Below are 21,976 nucleotides of genomic sequence, written 5' to 3'. Positions count from 1 at the left end.
TTTTCGCTGATTTTTTTTATTGCACAGTACAGCTTTCAACAATGCACATTGCATTCTGCAGCCTGATTGACAAATCTCCTTCGTGTCGTGTCTCCTGCGCTTGCCAAATTGATCATGTTTTGTTTTGATAACCATCACGTCCAATAGAAAAAACAGCACAAAAACACCCATAACTATGACCCTCATTCGGAAATAGACACCTGCACTGCGAGGGAAAAGGCGCACACAAGTGGCCGGCAGACAAAGAAAAAACGTGGCATAATAATACTTTTACGTTTTAAAATCTACAAAGGTTTGCACTTTGAGAATCAACTTGTGAGAACTGTGACTAATGTTCAGGAGTGTTTGGAAAAAAAAGAGTATAACGTGCGTGGCAAGGGGCTAGTTATTCTGAGAACCCCTGCTGCAATAAATGAGGGACCACTGTAAATACTTTCTCTATGACTACTGTTTTCTACCTGTTAACATTTAATATTGTCTTGACAGAGCCAAGTGATTCTGCAGCAGAACCATCACTTGTTGCTTCTCCTGGCGCCCCAGTCCCTGGTCCCTCCACTCCTGCTGCTCCACCCACAGGTATGTAATTGTAGCATCAGATGTACAGCAAGCAGTGATAACTATTTACTCTGTTGGATTCCCTTGTGATTACCTTCACTAAATATCTACAACCATTCTGATTATGTCCTGGGTTTTTTTTTTTCAATGTTGAAAATGGAAACATAGTAGCAGCCTTCTCATTTCTTTGTGTTGTTTTGTGCTGTGTGTTACAGGCCCACAGAGGAGGACAGCTCCGAGGCGGATGAGTGATGGGTCCCAGGACGGTCCATCGGCGATGGAGCTGGCCATCCTGGAGTCCCTGAAGAGACCACACCTTCTCCAACGGAGCATTTCCTCGTCAGCCTTGTTCCTGCTCTGGAGAGCATGCCGAGACGAGAGTATTAGTGAAATTTCAAATTAATAAATTCGTTTTTGAAAACAGCACAGCTGTGTTAAATTTGGAAACATTGGACCCGAGCAATCAGTAGTTTTCTGATGAGGCAGCAGGCTCTCCAGTGCAGAAACAATGGTGTTATTTTTCTCTTCCTTCTCCCTGAGGCTCTTCCACTTTAAGCTGGTCCTTTTTATTCCTGTCTCTCTGTAAATAGTTATATTTTATATATTTATGTTTAATGTTTTTCTGTTTGAGAATTTTAATATTATTTGAAATTGGCACACAACTTGACACATGTAGAATTTATTTCATATTATTCTAATGACAAAATATGCTAATAAAGTGGGATGCAAAAGTTTGGGCAACCTTGTTCATGGCCATTATTTTCCTGTATAAATAATTGGTTGTTACAATAAAAATGTCAGTTAAATATATCATATAGGAGTCACACACAGTGATATTTGAGATGTGAAATGAAGTTTATTGGAATTACAGAACGTGTGCAATAATTGTTTAAACAAAATCAAGCAGGTGCATAAATTTGGGCACCACAAAAAAAGAAATGAAATAAATATTTAGTGTATATCAATGTGTGTGTCTCCTATATGATATATGGGGTGCCTTTGTCTGGACGTGCTTCACATCCAGCAGTAGCGGCTTTTGATACGGGTGACACGGGCGGTAGCCTGGGGCGGCATCACAGGCATCGGCGGGAAAAAAAAATGCGCGTACTCATGCTGCCCCGACATCAGCCAGCTCATGGCTCAGAATGGCATAGGCACCGATCGGTTTTCTATCGCCCATTTGCTGGGAGTAAGGGCACCCTCCATTTGCGAGGTGCGCCTGCTGCTTGCGGCAAAGGGAGGAGAGGGCAGGTCGGCGGGGGATTCACTTGCTGGCTGGAGCAGCATCTAATTACCAACTCGCAAAATAAAACAAAATAAAAACAAAACAACAAACACAAAAACACCAGAGATTATGATACAGACTTACACCAATGTTTTTTTGAAACGTGAAAAGTGAGCGAGAGAGCCCTTGGTGCGCTTAATTGCTGCTTAAGTCAAAGTAAACTTTGTCGTCTCCGCTATAGTATACAGAGAGTATACAGAGAGAAGAGACGACGAGGCTCCAGTTACAGCAGTGCAAGTAAACAAACAATAAATATAAGAAGAGTAAGACAATAAACATACACAATTTATAATTTTCAGTTTTATGATTTAAAGTCTCACACACAACCCGTCGAAAGGGGAGGGAGACCTGCTGCTTCCAAATAGAGCACATTTCATTCATAATGTTGTAAATCCAAACCCATTATGTATTCATGATCTGAATCCTGGGTTGTGCAAATTCCCAGAAATACACCTTAGACAAAGTGAATCTGTGAACTAAGGTGTAGGTCTATTATGGCCTGCTTTTGTGTAGCGCTTTTACTCAGTCCCTAAGGACCCCAAAGCGCTTTACACTACATTCAGTCATTCACCCATTCACACACACATTCACACACTGGCAATGGCAAGCTACGTTGTAGCCACAGCTGCCCTGGGGCGCACTGACAGAGGCGAGGCTGCCGGACACTGGCGCCACCGGGCCACTAGACAGTCCCAGATAGCCGTTGCTACCTGGGGGATGATCTGGCTCACTGTGGACACACCAACTCTGAAACTGAATGCGATGGTCATAAAGGAGCCCCCGGTGGCAATGAACCTGGACAAAATTGTTCAAAATTAGTATTATGTGTACTGCAGTTACAAAATACATTATTCAAAGTCCAAAATACTTTTGTGATGTCAGGTTTAAATTACAAAACATAAACCTTATATAAAACATTTTGTAATTATAAGTATAATTACATGATATATATTAGATATAATATAAAACAGTCAGTTGTGTTTTGTTTTAACTTTAACATGTCATAATTTGATTTGTAGCAACTTTTACCCCTACAGTGAGCCAATCACTCATAATTCCTACACATGTCAATCAGGTAGGAATGAAGTAAGACATTAATAGAAATAAAGAGTTGTATGTTGACATATAGCCCTTTCCTTGCTTAAATCATTGTTAATATTTTTTGAAAAGTTAACCTGTGATAAGACATAGCATATCAAGATAGAATATGCTAGCACTGATAACATAACATAAATCGAATTAAATCAGGACTTGATGAGACCTTTTGATGAGATATTCACTGTTAGCATACCACATCCATGTTAGCAGTGTATAAACGGACAGTTTAGCATATATTAGCACAGGTATCACACAGCGTCGAGGTGCAAATTTGCCCGCGTCAAGTTAGGGGCGTCTGCCGCGTTTTTGGTCGTGTCTATCGCGTTCGGTGTGAAAACACAGTTACCCTGACTAAAGAAATCTAGCGAAACGCCCCGGGTTGCTCAGTCACTAATTATCGTTACTGTACTTTTATTACAACTATTGTACTTTAAATGCAACAGGCTGCACTCTGCTTCAGCTCCTGTGCAGAACTGATTATTAAGTATCTTCAAACAGCAGCATGTTTTCAGTCCCTTGCCAAATCTTTAAAGACAGTAACACCATTTAAAAAAAAAAGCTTGTACTTTAGTAACTCCTCATCAATAACTATGGACATCAAGAGAAAACTGTGGAACTGAAAAAAATGTAAGAGAAGAGCTTCAGATCCTGGGTGGGTGAGGACAGAGAAGGATCAGTGTTTTTTTTTGTTTGTTTGTTTTTTATTTCAGATTTGAGAGAAAATTTATATTTGAGTTTGTGATGGTTCTGTCCTCTTTGTGATTACAGGAGCTGCCCTCATATTCAGACCTCAGCACCACCTGTTAGGGTCCATGGGTCGTCAACCCAGTGTTTTGTGTTTTTGGTTCTTTGATTTTTGTTATTTCATTACAGGGAGTGCAGAATTATTAGGCAAATGAGTATTTTGTCCACATCATCCTCTTCATGCATGTTGTCTTACTCCAAGCTGTATAGGCTCGAAAGCCTACTACCAATTAAGCATATTAGGTGATGTGCATCTCTGTAATGAGAAGGGGTGTGGTCTAATGACATCAACACCCTATATCAGGTGTGCATAATTATTAGGCAACGTCCTTTCCTTTGGCAAAATGGGTCAAAAGAAGGACTTGTCAGGCTCAGAAAAGTCAAAAATAGTGAGATATCTTGCAGAGGGATGCAGCAGTCTCAAAATTGCAAAGCTTCTGCAGCGTGATCATCGAACAATCAAGCGTTTCATTCAAAATAGTCAACAGGGTCGCAAGAAGCGTGTGGAAAAACCAAGGCGCAAAATAACTGCCCATGAACTGAGAAAAGTCAAGTGTGCAGCTGCCAAGATGCCACTTGCCAACAGTTTGGCCATATTTCAGAGCTGCAACATCACTGGAGTGCCCAAAAGCACAAGGTGTGCAATACTCAGAGACATGAAAGACGACCACCACTGAACAAGACACACAAGCTGAAACGTCAAGACTGGGCCAAGAAATATCTCAAGACTGATTTTTCTAAGGTTTTATGGACTGATGAAATGAGAGTGAGTCTTGATGGGCCAGATGGATGGGCCCGTGGCTGGATTGGTAAAGGGCAGAGAGCTCCAGTCCAACTCAGACGCCAGCAAGGTGGAGGTGGAGTACTGGTTTGGGCTGGTATCATCAAAGATGAGCTTGTGGGGCCTTTTCGGGTTGAGGATGGAGTCAAGCTCAACTCCCAGTCCTACTGCCAGTTTCTGGAAGACACCTTCTTCAAGCAGTGGTACAGGAAGAAGTCTGCATCCTTCAAGAAAAACATGATTTTCATGCAGGACAATGCTCCATCACACGCGTCCAAGTACTCCACAGCGTGGCTGGCAAGAAAGGGTATAAAAGAAGAAAAACTAATGACATGGCCTCCTTGTTCACCTGATCTGAACCCCATTGAGAACCTGTGGTCCATCATCAAATGTGAGATTTACAAGGAGGGAAAACAGTACACCTCTCTGAACAGTGTCTGGGAGGCTGTGGTTGCTGCTGCACGCAATGTTGATGGTGAACAGATCAAAACACTGACAGAATCCATGGATGGCAGGCTTTTGAGTGTCACTGCAAAGAAAGGTGGCTATATTGGTCGCTGATTTGTTTTTATTTTGTTTTTGAATGTCAGAAATGTATATTTGTGAATGTGGAGATGTTATATTGGTTTCACTGGTAAAAATAAATAATTGAAATGGGTATATATTCGTTTTTTGTTAAGTTGCCTAATAATTATGCACAGTAATAGTCACCTGCACACACAGATATCCCCCTAAAATAGCTAAAACTAAAAACTACTTCCAAAAACATTCAGCTTTGATATTAATGAGTTTTTTGGGTTCATTGAGAACATGGTTGTTGTTCAATAATAAAATTATTCCTCAAAAATACAACTTGCCTAATAATTCTGCACTCCCTATATATTCTAGCTTTGCTTTATGGGTTTTAGGATTATTCTTAGTTTAGGTTCTCTGGGTGGGGTTTGGTTAGAGTTTTAGTGTTCTGGTTTTCTGTCTGTGTTCCATAGTTGCTGTCTCCCCTGTCTGCTATATCCCCACGTCCAGTCAGTGTCTGTCCTGGTCCCACGTCTCTGTTCCATTTGTTATAGTGCCTGCCTGAGTCTGTGTTATGTTTCCTGTTTTACTTTGAAAGTCCATGTCTGATGTTATTGTGTCTGGTTTTGCTTCCCCTTGTCTCTTTAGGCCTGATTTGCCCCAGCTGTGTTTCCCTCCTGTTACCCATTCCCTGATTGCTCCCTCTGTGTATTTAAGCCCTGTGTTTCTTTGTGTCTGTGTCGTGATCTACTCTCATTTATGCTGTGTGTGCCGTCTGCCTGGTCATGTAAGTTTATTTGGATTTTTGTTACGTTTTGCCATCTAGCAATAAAAGCTGAGTTTTGAGTTACTTTCCGCCTCCGAGTGTCAGCACATTGGGTCCTTCTACTTCCGTTCCTGCCTGCACACAGCCCTAACCTGACACTAATGATGGGCAGATGAAGCCCCATGAAGCACTGAAGCTTTTCATCCAATTGGTTCACCCCAACGCGAAGCTTCATGAAGCTTCATTTGCTCTAGCAGGACACCTACTGGACGTAAAAATAATAGCTGGCATGAATTTGAAGAGTGTGGCATTTTGCACACAGCCTGTAAATGTCAACAACAAAAGGAGTGTGTAAAACATGTATATTGTAGTGATGGCAGTATACTGTGTATATTTATAGTGGCAGTATGGGAAATGATTATTTGGAAATGCTTGAAATGGAAATGATCATTTACTGTGAGGTGAGGTGTGGTTGGGGTGTGGACACACTGAGGCTTTGAGCCTCAGTCCTGCCTGTTCACATTTTATTCTGTAAAAACTAAATTTTCACTGCTTTTATAACCTTTAGTGGGGAGAACATAGCTAGGATTTAATGATTTAACAAATCTTTTGAATCCTTTGTCCTCCACAATGCTAAATGGCTGGGAGTCCTCAATCACCATGCTGACCAGGTCTTCATCTATTTGAGATTGTTCTCCTGAGGAAAGACAACAAAAACAAAGCACAAATATAAATATCACACACGTAACTTATAACAGTTGTATAATATTGTTATATCATTTAGTAACATTACTGCATGCTATATTATCATTGCATTTGATGGCTCACCTGGTCTTGCTCCACAATCGGTGTTCCCCTTATTCTCATGCAAAGCTCTGCAGTGCCTAAGCATGGATGAGGTGTTGTTGTTATATCCCAGCTCCCTGGCACATAGCAAACACTTCACCTTGTACAAAAGTACAGACAGCTTAACATAGGTTTTATTGCACCATCAGTATCATGACAATACATCTTCTTTAGAAATTTACATACCTTGTTGGGAGGAATAAGATCAAAATGTTCCCAAACAGGGGAGGACATCCTCCTCTTCTTAGCTGGCTCCATTCTCTCCTGACTTTCTCTCCTCACTCTCATAAACCTCCAAACTCTCTCCAACTCTCACTAACCGCAACTCTCCATCAAACACCCACATTTTGATTGAAGTCTGAGGGGTTTATATCGCTGTCATATCTCGCGGCAAAGTTCGAACCACTTCATGAACCAGTCACGTGGTACAGCCGGGCAGCGAGGCTTCGGACGTCATCATTTTCAGCTCCTCCCATAAATGAAGCAAGCCTCGATACGCGCTTCGCGGAAACGCCCCCTCCAGCACTCGACACACGCTCCGAAGCCTCGATACAGAACGTCCCATCACTACCTGACACCACCCAGTGACAGCAGACAGATCATCCAACATGCTCACATGTTAACAGCAAAATTAACTGATGAAAACAGTACAAAGGTTAAAGTACCACATGTGCTGTCAGTGAAAGCTGCAGCTGTTTTACTGATAAAGTTAAAGACAAAAAGTTCATTCATCGCCCATTTAACTTTGTCACTATATATCAGCATCAACAGGATCTCAGTTTGGTGTTTCACAAAGCTGCTGATCTCAGACCTGCACAGCTTCTGTTTTAAACACTTGATGTACTCAGCTGCAGGAAGAGCACAAGCTGATTTTCTCTGACACAGTTAAATAAAATCTGATGAAGGTCAAAGGTTGTCACTTGTATGTTGAACTACAAACTTGTGATCTGGAATTCTTTCAGTTTTTTTGCAGATAATCACTTTATGGTAAATAACAGACTAAGAGGTATTCGTACCAGAGTAACCAGAGTGTTCATGAAATGCTGGGTTTATCCATCTTCTGGGATGGGCCTACAGAGGAGTGCTGAAGATTTCCCGGTGAGGGAGCTGCTGGTGAAGATCATGAGTCCTACTTGATCAATGCCATGAGCTTCAGTCTTCCTGGTGTTTCTTAAATAAAGCCTCTCTCAGTGGGTCAACAGAACATCTGGCACAGGATAGCTGTGATGAAAGAAAGGGAAGAAGTTTCTCCAAACCTCTGGACCCAGGAAACCCAGCTTAGTCCTCATGGTCTCCCTCACTAGTTTCTCCCCAGCGTGAATGTAGCTATTGATATAATATGGACTCTATTATTAAATGAAAAGAACAAATTAGACTACACCACTGAAAGCTGCTGCTGTTTTTAAAGTTTACATGTTACCAGGATGTAGAGGGCTCTGAAGATTTAAACAGTTTCAGATCCATTACACTCACATCCTTATGTTAAAATCTCAAAGGACAGCATTATATTTTTGATATTAACTCTGGGCCTCTGTGGAGTGTGCAGCTGATCTCATCGCTGTCTAAAAATGGATAAAAAAACATAAGGAGTGCTGAATGGTTTAATCATACAGACTACTAGAGTAACAGATGTGTAGCAAAGCTAACTAGCTAGCAATAAGCCTCCAACCCATTGCGTATGCTAGTGGCTAATCTAGCAAACAAATTAATAACAGTGATTTTGGATGTTTTAGAACCATGAGATGATAAGGTGTGTGTCTTTTTCATAACAGTTACATGGTTGTATTTACCTTAATTGAACGAGTCATCAGTCATGGTAAACCCATCAGCAAATAAACTGGAGCAGCCGGGCTATGTAAAAAGTGTAGGGGGGTGTATTTGCGGTCACGTCCAGTGCGTGGGTGCACAGTCGCTCCACCTCAAGACACTAATGCGGAGACTCTGGCTCCAAAAATGCAAGATGGCAGCCTCCACAAGCGGGATATTTTGGCTTCATTTTTACACAATGGGAGGAGGCGCTGTTGTCGTTAATGTTTGCTACAGTCATTGAAAAGGGGAAGGCAGGAGGAGACACCAGAGGCGGCAGCTCCTAGTGTCAGGTGAACTAAACTTCAGGTAAGAAGTTATGACCTGCAGTCTATCTGGGTCAGATATAAACCAAGTTAAGGTATAGTTTATTTTCGTTGTGCTGATGTTTTACTGTCAGTTACAATAACTGCGTGCTAGTTAGCATGACTAAGTTTATATACAGCTGGGCGGGTGCTATGATGTTATTGATAGTGAACTTTATTTTATTCATTAAGGTTAGTTAGTAGAGTTGCCAACCGTCCTGTAAAAAACAGAATTGTCTCGTATTCAGAGAAAATATTAGTCGTTTCGTGTTGAGGCGAAAAGGAACAGTTTGTCCAGGACTTCAGTTAGAATGGAAAAAGACACAATGCTGGAGTTATTCTGCATCTTTATGCCGTCAGCTGCCTCTTCTCTTATTCTCTCCCCCCCTCTCCTGTTGCTACTTCAATCATGAAACTGATCAGTTATCACCTGATTGGCTTTTCTCTCTTGTTTATCGCCCAGTTTGCGCTCGAAAGAGGAAACCAGCGGATGTCGCGCTAAACAACAGCAACACGTTTATGCAGCTTGATCAGCTGATGTTTGCTGGAGCCACAATTGGAAAAGCTGCTGTTGATGATATTGGTTTGATATGTGGTGAGACGGAAAGATAAAGATGGAACCAGGAGATGTCCTTACTGAATCATCAGAGCTGAACAGGTTTCTGAGAGACAAATAACACCAGGATCCTTTTCTACATAGCTGACAGCTGGTAAATGTGCAGGGGTGGGTCTAGGAAAGTTTTGCCAGGGGACCAGGTAGGGCATTAACAGGGAAAGGGGCCACAAAGAAATACTTTTCTTTTTTATTTGATGTAAAATGTATAGAAATCATACATATACCAGGAAGAAAGTGTACATCAGTGTTTGTTCATTCACTGCATTTTGTTGATTGATTAAAATATGGTGATTTTCAGCTAGCAGGGCTCAAATTAGAACAGAGGTCAGTCGTATTTGTAGGTTATTGCCAATAACCTTTAACTATTTAAATACATTTTGCTAAAGTGACTTTAATGTCTCCTGTTTTAGAACAAAATAAGAGAAAACATAACTGCTGTTGTGATACCCTTTACCTCTCGCCTGGGTTTGTTGGTTTTGTCAGGTCAAGTAATACAAAGGACTGGCTTTGTTGAGCTTCCTCAGTAAAAACACTCACACAAGTACACACTTGTATTTTTTGTAGTAAATTTACATTCTGGCAACTTAAGCTCACCATCTGCAAACTTAACAAGTGAAGTTCAAGGTTACAGGAAACAAACTGAAGCAGAATTAAGAGCTAAAAGTATATATTTGTTTTTTTATCAAAACCCGTGAGAACACTGTTTATACTTTGTTGTTGTCTCTGCAAAGGTTTCTGTTGGGTCTAAACTCAGACCCCGCTGTATCCAGGACTTATTCCCATGAAAGAAAAACAAGGCAACAGTGTTCGATCGATTTCTTGCGCAAGGGAGGCCTCTCATCTGTGTCCAGCACGACAAATGACCACAATGGTGGCCTCCTCTCGCTGCCTTTTATTGACAAACTTCAAACAATAGTTTACAAAACACCTCCCCCTGCAACCCCCTTTGGTTACATAGACAAGGACTCTGTGTGTGTGTGTGTGTGTGTGTGTGTGTGTGTGTGTGTGTGTGTTTGTTCCTGCTGATCAAAGGGTCATAAAACCTAAAAGCAGGAACAACATCCTTGGTCATAAAGAGGGTAGTCTCCCCCACACCCAATGTATGGTTTACCATAGATAACACAGTCAAACCATACAAAGGGTGGGAAGTTCTACCAAACATCAAACAGACCTTCAAAAGGATGTTCCTGTGATAAAACACTTCAACCTCGCACCCAGAACCTCGAGAATCTGGGGATGGGAGGAAAGAAAGAATTCCTTTCACAGAGTTAAAACAATGGACAAATGGTAAATATAAAAATGACAAATGTTTAACTATTTACTCTAACAGTTTCTATCAATACATCTCAGAAAGACACAGCAAACATTTACTGTAAGGGAGTGATGGGAATAACGGTGTACTGTACAAGTACTAATGGCAGGCAGCAGCAAACGGGAAGAGGCCAAGATGATGACTAAGTTTAACAACAATATTGGTAAATGGTAAATGGCCTGTATTTTGTATTGCGCTTTACTAGTCCCTAAGGACCCCAAAGCGCTTTACACATCCAGTCATACACCCATGCACACTCTGGTTTTGCCAAAGAGTGCCAAAGCACTTTAACCACAAGCATTTGTGAACTAACTTATCTTTCTTGTAGAATTGTGCTCCAAATACACAACTTTGTGCTGACAAAATCGTTAGTTATTCATTTACAAATCAATATTGTCTGTAAGGAGGGCAATCCTCCCTGTCTACAGCCCTGCATGTGTGACTCCTGTGATTAAAGCATCTTTCTTTCAGCTTAACGAGTGAACCATCAGCTCGTTCAAACACACGTTAAAGTTTGTTTGGCTTGAGACCACCGAACAGAGGCAGCAATATAACATAGCTAACATTAACAGTGCAGTGAATCCTGCTTGTGCCATGATATTCAGGACTGCAAACCGAGCAGCATTCACTGACTTTCAGCTTAATGTGTTTGTGGATATATGACTGACTTTAATTATCCATAATATCATTATATTCTCTGTAAGATTAAGATCAACTTTTGAACAGTGTCTATTTTAAAGTCAAGGCTTTAAAACCAAGTTAACGCAGAAAGTATAAACATCACTGATGTCACATAACTTTGCTGACATGTGGCCAACAATAGTGATGGCCAACTTGAACCTGAGGCTCCAGTGTGTGTGTCAGAAAAAACAACACATTGCTTCAGAAGCACTGTGTCGAGGCTTGATTCGTATAACCAGAGGAAGGTGATCAGTGACATTCGAAGCTTCATTTAGAAAGTAACTGATTCAGTGATTTATAAGAAAGTCAAACGTGGGATTTATGTAGTGTTTTGATGGTGAGAGACAGCAAACCACTGATTACTCTATAAAGAGATATGGAGCCAGCGAGGAAGATACTGTCACTGCGTTGATTGATACTGTCACTGGGATCAAACTAAAGGAGTGTTCACAAGAAATCATCAGTATCAAACTGTGACAATAAAAAAATCTTCATTAAAGCAGCCAAGAATGGGATAAGTTTGATGTGAATCTTTGGTAATGCATGGCAGAAACTCTGTGCCAATTTTATCAACAAAATAAGGATTTTATCATCTTCTGGATGCAGTACCTTGGCCTCCATTAACATTATGAGGAATCTTTAATCAAGATTCATTCATCAATGGAAATATTAAGCAAGTATTAAAGACTCTTGTCTCTCGGCCTATGACTGCTGGGATTGGCTCCAGTGCCCTCGCGATCCCAAAAAGGATAAGCAGAAGCAAATCGATGAATCTTTACTTTCTTCCATTTCTGCAATATTATTAAGAGTAGAAATATCCTGTCTGAGTGATGCTGAAAAACTCGTTCATGCATTTATTACTTCAAGTCTGGACTATTGCAATTGGTTATTATCAGGATGTTCTTTTTTGCCTTGGGACATAGGTAGGATGTGATTGCTGCTGTTTTATCCATGTGTGGATGCACATGCCCAGCTCCCAAATTGTACCCAAATTCTGTACCTCCCTCCATCCAACCATACACTTCTTTGGGTTTGCCATAAGCCCTGCCTGCCTAAGGTTCTCTGGGACCGTGACCAACCACTGCACATGCTCCACCACTATGAATCACTATGAATGACAACATCATCGAGGTAGGAAACAGCATAAGCAGTGTGAGGACGCAGCTGTCACTCCAGCACGTGCTGGAAAATGGCCGCGGCTTCAAACAAGCCAAACGGAAGTGTGACAAATTGGTACAAACCATAAAGAGTGGAGAAAGACGTTTTTGATGATAATAATAATAGAGGCAGCACGGTGGCACGATGGTTAGCACTGTTGCCGCACAGCAAGAAGGTCCTGAGTTCAATTCCAACATCAGGCCGGGGTCTTTCTGTGTGGAGTTTGCATGTTCTCCCCGTGTTTGCGTGGGTTCCCTCCGGGTACTCCGGCTTCCTCCCACCGTCCAAAGACATGCAGCTTGTGGGGATAGGTTAATTGGAAAATCCAAATTGCCACTAGGTGTGAATGTGCGAGTGAATGTGAGTGTGAATGGTTGTCTGTCCCTGTGTGTTGGCCCTGCGACAGACTGGCGACCTGTCCAGGGTGTACCCCGCCTCTCGCCCTATGGCAGCTGGGATAGGCTGCAGCGCCCCCCGCGACCCTGAAAAGGATAAGCGAATGGATGGATGGATAATAATAATAATAATAATAATAATAATAAATGCATTTATACAGTGCTTTTGAGATTCACACACTGGTGGAGGTAAGCTACAGTTGTAGCCACAGCTGCCCTGGGGCAGACTGACTGCGAGGCTGCCATTACACGCCATCGGCCCCTCTGGCCATCACCAGTTTTTGTCTTTGGACTGTGCAGACAAGGGAATCTGCCAGTAGGCATTGGTTAAATCCAGCATCATAAACAACCAAGGAGTGCTTATAAAGTCCAGGTCAACCTTTGGCATGGGATAAGCATCAAACCATGAGACCTTGTTCACTTTGTGATAATCATCAAAGAACCGTATAAAACTATGTGCTCACTTCTTAATTACCTTGAAGTACCTTAAACACAACCGGCCCCTCTCAAAACCTGGGACAACTCATCTGGCAAACAGATAAGCATAGGAGACCAAACACTGAGGAACAAATCCTCACTTCATCCTATGATAACAGCATTTTCACCATTTCAGCCAATTCCTTTTTTCACAATTTGTCTCTTCTGCTCAGGCAACCTGTTAGGCCATGGACACACTTTCATGCCAGGCTGCATTTCAAGAAGGTGCACAACACATCTGCAAACTGCTGTTGCAATGAAGGAACAACAGCTTTATTGGAATGTGTGAGATGTTAGTCACAAAGCATTTTAAACATACTCTCTGTTCAGTGTGAGTCTCCTCCTCTGACAAACCTCCACATGTACCACTGAAAACAGTTAAATTAGTTTGAATCGGAAACAAACTACTTGTTCTGAGACCAATTCTTTGTTTTTCACACCAAACTATTTAATAAGACAAACTTTACACAGAGTTAATCAAATATAACTAATGCTTTAACATTATCAGGATTTCATAATAAAAACTACACGTTCCATCTGAACTCTGTGGAGCCTGATCTCAAGTCCAACTCTGAAACCAGAAGAGGATCTTTCTCTCTCTTCAGAGTCATTGTGATCCAGTGATTTCAGTCCTGCATGATCAGGCTGATGTTTGCACAGAGCAGATAATGAAGTGAATGTTTTTGCACATTGGTAACAGTGAAACAGTTTATTTACAGTGTGGGATCGTTTGTGTTCGGAGTATGAACTGAGATTCCTGAAGCTCTTGTCACACTGGTCACAGCTGAAGTTCACTTCCATGTGTGTACGTTCATGTTTGTTACGATGACCTGATTGTGAGAAGCTTTTGTCACAGTGTCTGCACTTGCATGGTGTCTCTCTTGTGTGGATTCACTTATGATTGTTCTTTAAGCTCACGTGCAGTGGTGAAGGATGACCCACACTAGTCACAGGTGTGCTTTTTGACCCCAATGTGGAAGAGTTCGTGTATTTTTAATGTACTTGGTGTGTGGAAGCCTCTTCCACATTCTTTGCAGTAGTTCATTTTGTCTCCAGTGTGTCTACGTTGATGTGGTTTTAGGTCCCGTTGATGATTGGAAGTTTTTCCACAAAGGTCACAGAGAAACTCTTTCCCACCACCACAGTTTTCATAATAAAAACTAGAGATGGACCGATCCGATATTACGTATCGGTATCGGTCCGATACTGACCTAAATTACTGGATCGGATATCGGAGAAAAATAAAAAATGTAATCCGATCCATTAAATATCACGAAAGCACCTCACAAAACTTGCGACACGCCGTAACTCACCTCAGAACGTTAGCACGTCGGAGCAGTATGCATCACGTGATACAGCGGCTGTGGCATGCGGAACCTGTCAGTGGTCTGGATAGCATTTGGAGCTTCGCTAGCAACCCGGCATTTCATCTCCGACAAAGTTATCCCCGAGAGAAGTAAAGCAAGTGTGTAAGTCCATCTCTGAATGTTTGTAAAGCATTCCTGCGTTAAGCTTAACAAACGATATATGGAGCGACTGCCTCTTCTTGCTGCTACTTCAATCATGAAACTGCTTAATGATCAGCTGATCGGCTTTTCTGTCCCGAGTCCGTCTCTCTTGTTTGATTTTGGCCGACTTTGCACCAGAAGGAGGAAACCAGCGGCTGAACAACAGCAGCACGTTTAAGCTTGATCAGCTGTTGTTAGAATTTATTTAATATTACTTTCTAAACCAGGATCTTTTTCTACGTAGCTGACGCTGGTAACTGTGCAGGGGCGGATCTAGCAAAGTTTAGCCAGGGGGGCCGATAGGGCATTAACAGGGAAAAGGGGGCAAAAAGACATATTTTTCTTTCTTATTCTCATTTAAAATGTCTAGCTTTTAATAAATAATTATCTGACACCCAAAGTTTTAATTTGATGTAAAATGAATAGAAGTCAATTACTGTATATAGTAACTATTAAGTCTAATATACCCTCATAAGCTATAGTACTTTTTCCTTTGGGAAGGTACCATCTGTGCAGTCTGCAATTTTGTTGAAGAAAGATGTTGAATCTATTTAATATTTCTTGAAAAATAATTGATTTCTGTGCATTTTTTTTCACACTGCATCAAATTAAGGTTGATTACGTCGATTAAGCATCATGAGGTGGCGCGTGAGGGGTGGTTCCCTATTTTTTATTTATTTATTTTTGTTGTTGCTGGGAGTTGGAACCCTATTAGTTAGGTTGCTTAATATTTATGCTAAGTACTCTTTAAAATACCAGAATAGGGAGGATGGTGTAGGTTTAAGTTTATTAGATTGATCAGTATTGCTGAACTATGAAATTTTTTTTTTTGCATTGAGGTATAACAGAATAGCTTTAGTATAGTTGTTGTTTTAAACTTGAGTATGAACTTATACAAAATGCAGCAAGATATTTAAAAAACAGTTTTGTTGATTAAAAAACACTATATCGGATTCAAATCGGTATCGGCAGATATCCAAATTTATGATATCGGTATCGGTATCGGACATAAAAAAGTGGTATCGTGCCATCTCTAATAAAAACTACAGATTCCATCTGAACTCTGTGGAGTTTACTGATGAGACTTGTTCCAAATAATCAGGTTAGAATTACAGGATAAAAAAAATCAAATACATATCTCACAGTAACTGCACTTGTAGAGTTACTTTCTGGTGTGGATCTGTTGGTGTTTATTCAGGTGATGTGGAGATTTAAAAGTCTTCTCACACAGGTCACATTTATAAGGTCTCTCCTCAGTGTGGATAAACATGTGTTGTTTTAACTGTGCGTCTGTTGCAAACAGTTTCCCACACTGATCACAGCAGTAAACATCATTTCCAGTGTGAATCCGTAGGTGACTATTTCGGTTGTGTTTGTCGTTGAAAGTTTTTCCACAAAAGTCGCAGCTGTACGCCTTAATTCCAGAGTGGGTAACTAGATGCTTCTGCAAGTGGCCATTTTGAGCAAAAGCTTTACCACACAAGCCACAGATGTACTCTTTAACTCCACTGTGAATGAGTTGGTGTTTTTTTAAGCCTCCAGCCCGTCTAAAAGAATTTCCACACAAGTTACAGCTGTACGGTTTTACTCCACTGTGGATGACATGATGTGATTTTAAGTCTTTAGCTTGGGTAAAAGTCTTTCCACACAAGTCGCAGCTGTATGCTTTAACGCCACTGTGGATGAGTCGGTGTCTTTGTAAGCCTCCAGCCTGGGTAAAAGACTTTCCACACAAGTCACAGCTGTAAGGTTTAACTCCACTGTGGATGAGTTGGTGCGTCTTCAAGCCTCCAGCCCGTGAAAAAGACTTTCCACACAAGTAACAGCTGTACGCTTTAACTCCACTGTGGATGAGTTGGTGTTTTTTTAAGCCTCCAGCCTCGGTGAAAGACTTTCCACACAAGTCACAGCTGTACGCTTTAACTCCACGGTGGATGAGTTGGTGTCTTTTTAGGCTTTCAGACCAGGTAAAATCCTTCCCACACTCATCACAGCTGTAAGGTTTAACTCCACTGTGGATGAGTTGGTGTAATTTTAAGCTTCCAGCCCGGTTAAAATACTTTCCACACAAGTCACAACTGTAAGGTTTAAGTCCACTGTGGATGAGTTGGTGTTTTTTTAAGCTTCCAGCCTGAGTAAAAGATTTTCCACACTCACCACAGCTGTAAGGTTTAACTCCACTGTGGATGAGTTGGTGTATTTTTAGGCCGTCATTCCGAGTAAAATCCTTCCCACACTCATCACAGCTGTATGTTTTCTCTCCCTTTCTTCTGTGAGGTTTGTCGGCCTCCTGAGAGCACTGTTTTTCCGCCTCACGTTGGTCCTGCAGTGACAGAGATACAAACAGAGGCAGTGAGTGAAATGCAGTCGTGGAACAAACTGTAACTCCCTCCATTAGTGGAATTTAATGTGACAACAAACACATTGTTGGTGTATTTCCAACACCTTCTGGTGATAGTGTCACATTACAATGATGTGCAATGAGAGTTGTAATGAAAATGACATTATTGAAGAAATACTGATAAGTGGAGAAAATCTTTTACTTCATAAAAAGTTTTGAGTTCAACAGATGATATTGTTGTTTCAATATGTGCTGATAAAATATGATCTTTGTATTTTCTTCTAACTTCAGTGGTTTTTGGTTGTGAATGTAGAGTCTGTATATATGGAGGAGCCCAGGATGGAAAAGATAAAGCTGCTGTTAACGTGTTTTAAAAACCAACCAGCTGTGCACACAGTTTCAATAACAGTGTAACTGTGATACTTTTCTCACCTTCTGTATTGAAGTCATTGTTTCCTCTGTAGTGGCTGAGCTGAGTCCAAATGGCTGAAATTGTTCCTATGCTGCACCACCAGACTCTTGTCCTCCTGTTACTCAGCTGGGACACAAAAACTATTTAGACGTATTTTATCCCTGACAAAAAGAAGCAGAGCAAATAAACATTACTACACTCCTCAGTGACAACAGTACCTATAAAGCTTCAAGGTAAAACCCCAGAAGCAACTACAAATAGAAAGTCATCAGTTGCATACAAGAACTTGAAAGGTAAAAAGCCACTGACTGTCCTGTATGTCACCGCCTTTAGCCAGGGGATGCTACACCCTGTATATATGTCAATATTACATAGTTCCACAAAGGAGTCCCGCTCAGACTCATTGGTAGCAGTATAAACTCAGCCAACTACAACATTTCCAAGCACCTCATTACCATCCTAGCTCCCCGTGGATGGTAATGAGGTTTTCAAAAAACATTTCAAAAATCACACAACAGCTGTATGTTAGAATTTATTCAGAAATCTCGCAGTCAGAACATGCTATATCATGCTTGGGTAACTAGCAAAACTAGCAAGCTAACCTCCTGCTAACTCGTTTACCGCATTAAATGTAATAAATTCTGTTTTCATGAATGCCTGGATGTTAAACTTCATAGTTACACCTGGTAAAGCACCAATGCTGATCTTTTTATTAAAGATGAAAGAATTTAGACAGTTTTAAACTCTCAGTGATGCCGCAGTGTTTGTTTAACTTTGGGACCTGAAATGGTTTAGGACCCAGATTATTCCCAGATTTGCGAGCACCTTAGTCGGACAAATCCGGGAATAACGATGGCCCGCTTGTATGTTCTACAAAAAAAAAGTGCTTTGTTGTGTATCTGACTGACAAACACAAAACCAGTCAAGTGGCACCATTTTTACAAACCAATTCTGATTCATCCGTTTCACTCAACAATCCACTTTCCTCCGGTTCTCATTCAACGCTGCCGCCGTGCTTTTTCGGCCATGTGTGTATGAACACAAAGGCACTGTGCATGCGCGTTTTACCCATATTCTATCGCGATATTTCATTTTCTTATTGTTGCCTAACAATGCATTACTGTGAACGGCCCAGCCCTACCTTCAAGTTACACACTATGAAAGGCAACAACAAGTTTAATATTCAGAAACCTAAAGTATGTATCAGCAGCAGAATGGAGCTAAAAATAAATGTTTGTTTCAGTTTTATGAAGCTTTGAGTATTTTGGATTAGTAGTACTAACTATTAATGTTTGTTAAAGGTGCAGAATTCTGTGATCAGTGGAAAGGCCAGGCTTGCATGTACAGATGAGCAACGCAGGTGGAATGCAGGGACAGCAAAGAACCTTGAACCTAAACGTCTAAGCCAGATAAACTTCAGACATCACAGGGCAGAGCAGCAGTACGATGTGAACTCCCGGACTGCAGTGACACAAACTCTCCCTAACCCACCATATCACCTTACACATCAAGACTTTATTGACAGCGTTAGCAAAGCACAAGTGGAGCGACTTTTCCTCCTCAAGAACACATTGATTGGAAAGTGTTACAGTGCCTCGCCATCTGCAGGTCCTCACCGCAACAGTTAAGTTGATGAGTAATTCTTTCAGCCACACCAAGCACATAAGCACTTACAAACTAAGCTGTATTCCATGCAGGGCATTCTACCAGGCATATATTCAAGTTTCTGAAAAGCAAGCAGAACAATTACAAGAAGAAACAAAAGAGCAAAGTGCATCTGATTTGTGGCACAACTGTAGGAAACTCAGACTTACAGCAAGCTCTGCTAAAAAAAGTTCCAGTACGTGCCACCACAAAAAATGACAAATTTTTATCTGAGCACATGTATCCTTCTTTTTGTGGGAATTATGAAACAAACTATGGTAAATAAAATGAAGAGCTTGTCATCAGCTGAAAGAACAGGGTATGAACATCCTTCACATGGGTAGTGTTATCAGCATCCAGGAGCCATGGCTCTCTGCGAGTCCTGACGGGGTCATTGACTCAGATGTGCTTCAAGAAATAAAATGTCCTGTGCCAACTTATTCTTCAATCACGGAGTAGCTTACCCAGAAATGCAGCGATATCAAACTGGTAGATGGAGAGCTGCAGCTGCAGAAAACTGGCAGCAGAGGCTATTACATGCAAGTGCAACTTACAATGTTTTGCACAGGGCTCAAGACTGCCACACTTGTGATCTGAACACCTAGTGAGCATGTTTCATTTACAGTGCAATATCATAAACCATTTTTTCATTCTAAAAAAAGTCACAAATGTTGGTATTTTTGCAAAGGTTGCCTTTAAAATTTTTACCTGAGTTTTCATGCAGTTGCAAGCGCTTTAAATGAATGATAAAATAATTGCCTCTAATAACTCTGTTAACATGTTCTGCATAAACACAAACCTAAGACCTTTACAGCCCTTGGGGCTAATCTCTCTGGGACAATTAAATGAAGCCATATATAGTTTTGGCAGCATGTGGCTGGTGTTAATTACTAACCATGGGTGTAAACTTTCATTAAAATTGAGACTTTGCTGCTAATAACCAGCTAGTGCTGATACTAACGCCATTCACCATAGGCTATTATTTAGAAAAAGTATTTTCGTGATTAATTTGTGTGATTAAAATGTGAAACTGTGGCAAACCACATTTAGACTTTCACTTACCGGTGTTGTGCCAAAAGATGATCGCCTGCCTAAAACTGACTTCCAATGTTTCCGTTAGGGCTGCTCAATTAATCTAATTTTAATCACGATTACGATCTGGGCTTTCAACGATCATTAAAAATGACTGAGCCGATTATTAGCCCCTCCCTCATTTATCCGCGACACCTTAAAGGCCGGTCCGTGAAAATATTGTCGGGCATAAACCGGTCCGTGGCGCATAAAAGGTTGGAGACCGCTGATTAAGAGCACCCGAGGGAAGCTCGGAAAGCTAAGCAGAAGTTATTTGGAGAGGAGAGTGACTGCCGTTGGCTGAAAAGACAGGTAAAAAAAAACTTCAGTGGTGTTGCACACTATTTTATATTATTTTTTAAAGTCATTGTTAACCCTTTAAAGCCGGTCAGAGCAGCACGCTCCGTTTTGTGTAACTATTTTTTAAATCCCTGAAGAACCCTGAACCGTGTAAGCTAGCGCAAAAATTTGTTTTGCATATGAAACCGGAGGAGTTGTACTTACATGTTGTGCCATCAGCTTGCCCTCGGTCACGGTTGCCTTCCACATAAAGCTTTGCAAAAATTGCATAAAAAGCGCTTGCAGGAACAAAAACATAATATTCCAGAAACACGCTTTGCCGATCCGATCAGCTGTTCGTAACACTTCCCACAGTGAAACAGAGGTCAGCGCGAACTATCACATGTCCGCCATTTCCTGGCCGAAACCGGAAGTGACGTCATTTTCGCAGAAATTGTAGTTTTTTACTTGTAGGCCTTAAAAGCCTATATTGGTCATGTTTGATTTTTCTGAATAGTTTCTGGGATGCTTAGAACTCGAATTGCACTGCTGGAAATAGTTTATTTTAATGCACCTGCTGTTTTCTTTGCAAATTTGCATCATAGGATTGTTTTTTTGTTTTTCCTGCAGTATATAAAAATTGGTGTATCTCCAAAATAAAACTATGAAGACACTCAAAATAAGTTTCCTGTTATTGTAAACTATTTTTTGCAACTTTTTTGTATTTAAAGCTTTGAGGGATAAGCCTCTTAAATTTCTCCAAGTAGAAATATATGTAAAATATACAAAAAACGATTTTCAATTTTTTTTGTAGTTTATTGCACTTTTTTGCAATTAATGTAGTTACTATGGACTTAATGCATACATATTATTAAAATATGGGCTATAACAGTTGTATAGCAACTTGAAATGCTCCCACAAATGGCACTACAGCATGTAAAAATATAATATAAGCTCTGGCGGACTTGGTTCTATAGTAGGTCTTAAAGGGTTAAATAAATATCGTCAAATAATCGAGATCTCAATTTCAGTGAAAATAATCGTGATTATCATTTTTGCCATAATCGAGCAGCCCTAGTTTCTGTGTATTTTTTATGTGTAATATCTTTACATATGTTGGTAAATAGACTTCGGTGAACAGCATTTACAAAGGGGTTGTATATAGAACTCAAAAATTATCTGTTTTTTCAAGTATCTTTACAACTCTGTGTTACTGTACTTACATTATAACCAATCCGGTCCTTTATCCCACTTAACATATTTTTTCAGAACTATTGTAATATTTGCTGCCATTTCTGCTGTCCTCTTGGCCAACTTACTCTTACAGAAGACATTTTTAATGTTAATGACATTTTTTTAACTGCATAAATAAAGGTTATATAA

At 40.7% G+C, this 21,976-nt stretch overlaps 1 protein-coding gene and 1 long non-coding RNA gene across 6 annotated transcripts in view; both read right to left on the bottom strand.

The window, feature by feature from the left end:
- The window catches only part of LOC112430732 (uncharacterized), a 220,313-nt gene that overhangs the window by 116,868 nt on the left and 81,469 nt on the right, over positions 1 to 21,976 (bottom strand). The gene's annotated exons all lie outside the window — the stretch shown is intronic.
- LOC101485358 (uncharacterized) overlaps positions 13,762 to 21,976 on the bottom strand; it is a 40,279-nt gene continuing 32,064 nt past the window's right edge. The window contains exons 2-3 of one of the 2 annotated variants that reach the window (XM_076878360.1): positions 17,620 to 17,760; positions 13,762 to 17,169 (exon numbers count right to left, since the gene is read on the bottom strand). In XM_076878360.1, the coding sequence (XP_076734475.1) occupies positions 16,009 to 17,169; positions 17,620 to 17,637 (1,179 nt within the window). In that variant the 5' untranslated portion in view covers positions 17,638 to 17,760 and the 3' untranslated portion in view covers positions 13,762 to 16,008. The remainder of the gene's footprint in view (positions 17,170 to 17,619; positions 17,761 to 21,976) is intronic. The other variant, XM_076878363.1, reaches the window with a different exon arrangement.

This window comes from Maylandia zebra, linkage group LG3, assembly GCF_041146795.1.
Source record: "Maylandia zebra isolate NMK-2024a linkage group LG3, Mzebra_GT3a, whole genome shotgun sequence".
Classification (NCBI taxonomy): Eukaryota; Metazoa; Chordata; class Actinopteri; order Cichliformes; family Cichlidae; genus Maylandia; species Maylandia zebra.
Note: the sequence above shows the minus strand (reverse complement) of the source record. Positions and strands in the feature narration are given on the sequence as shown.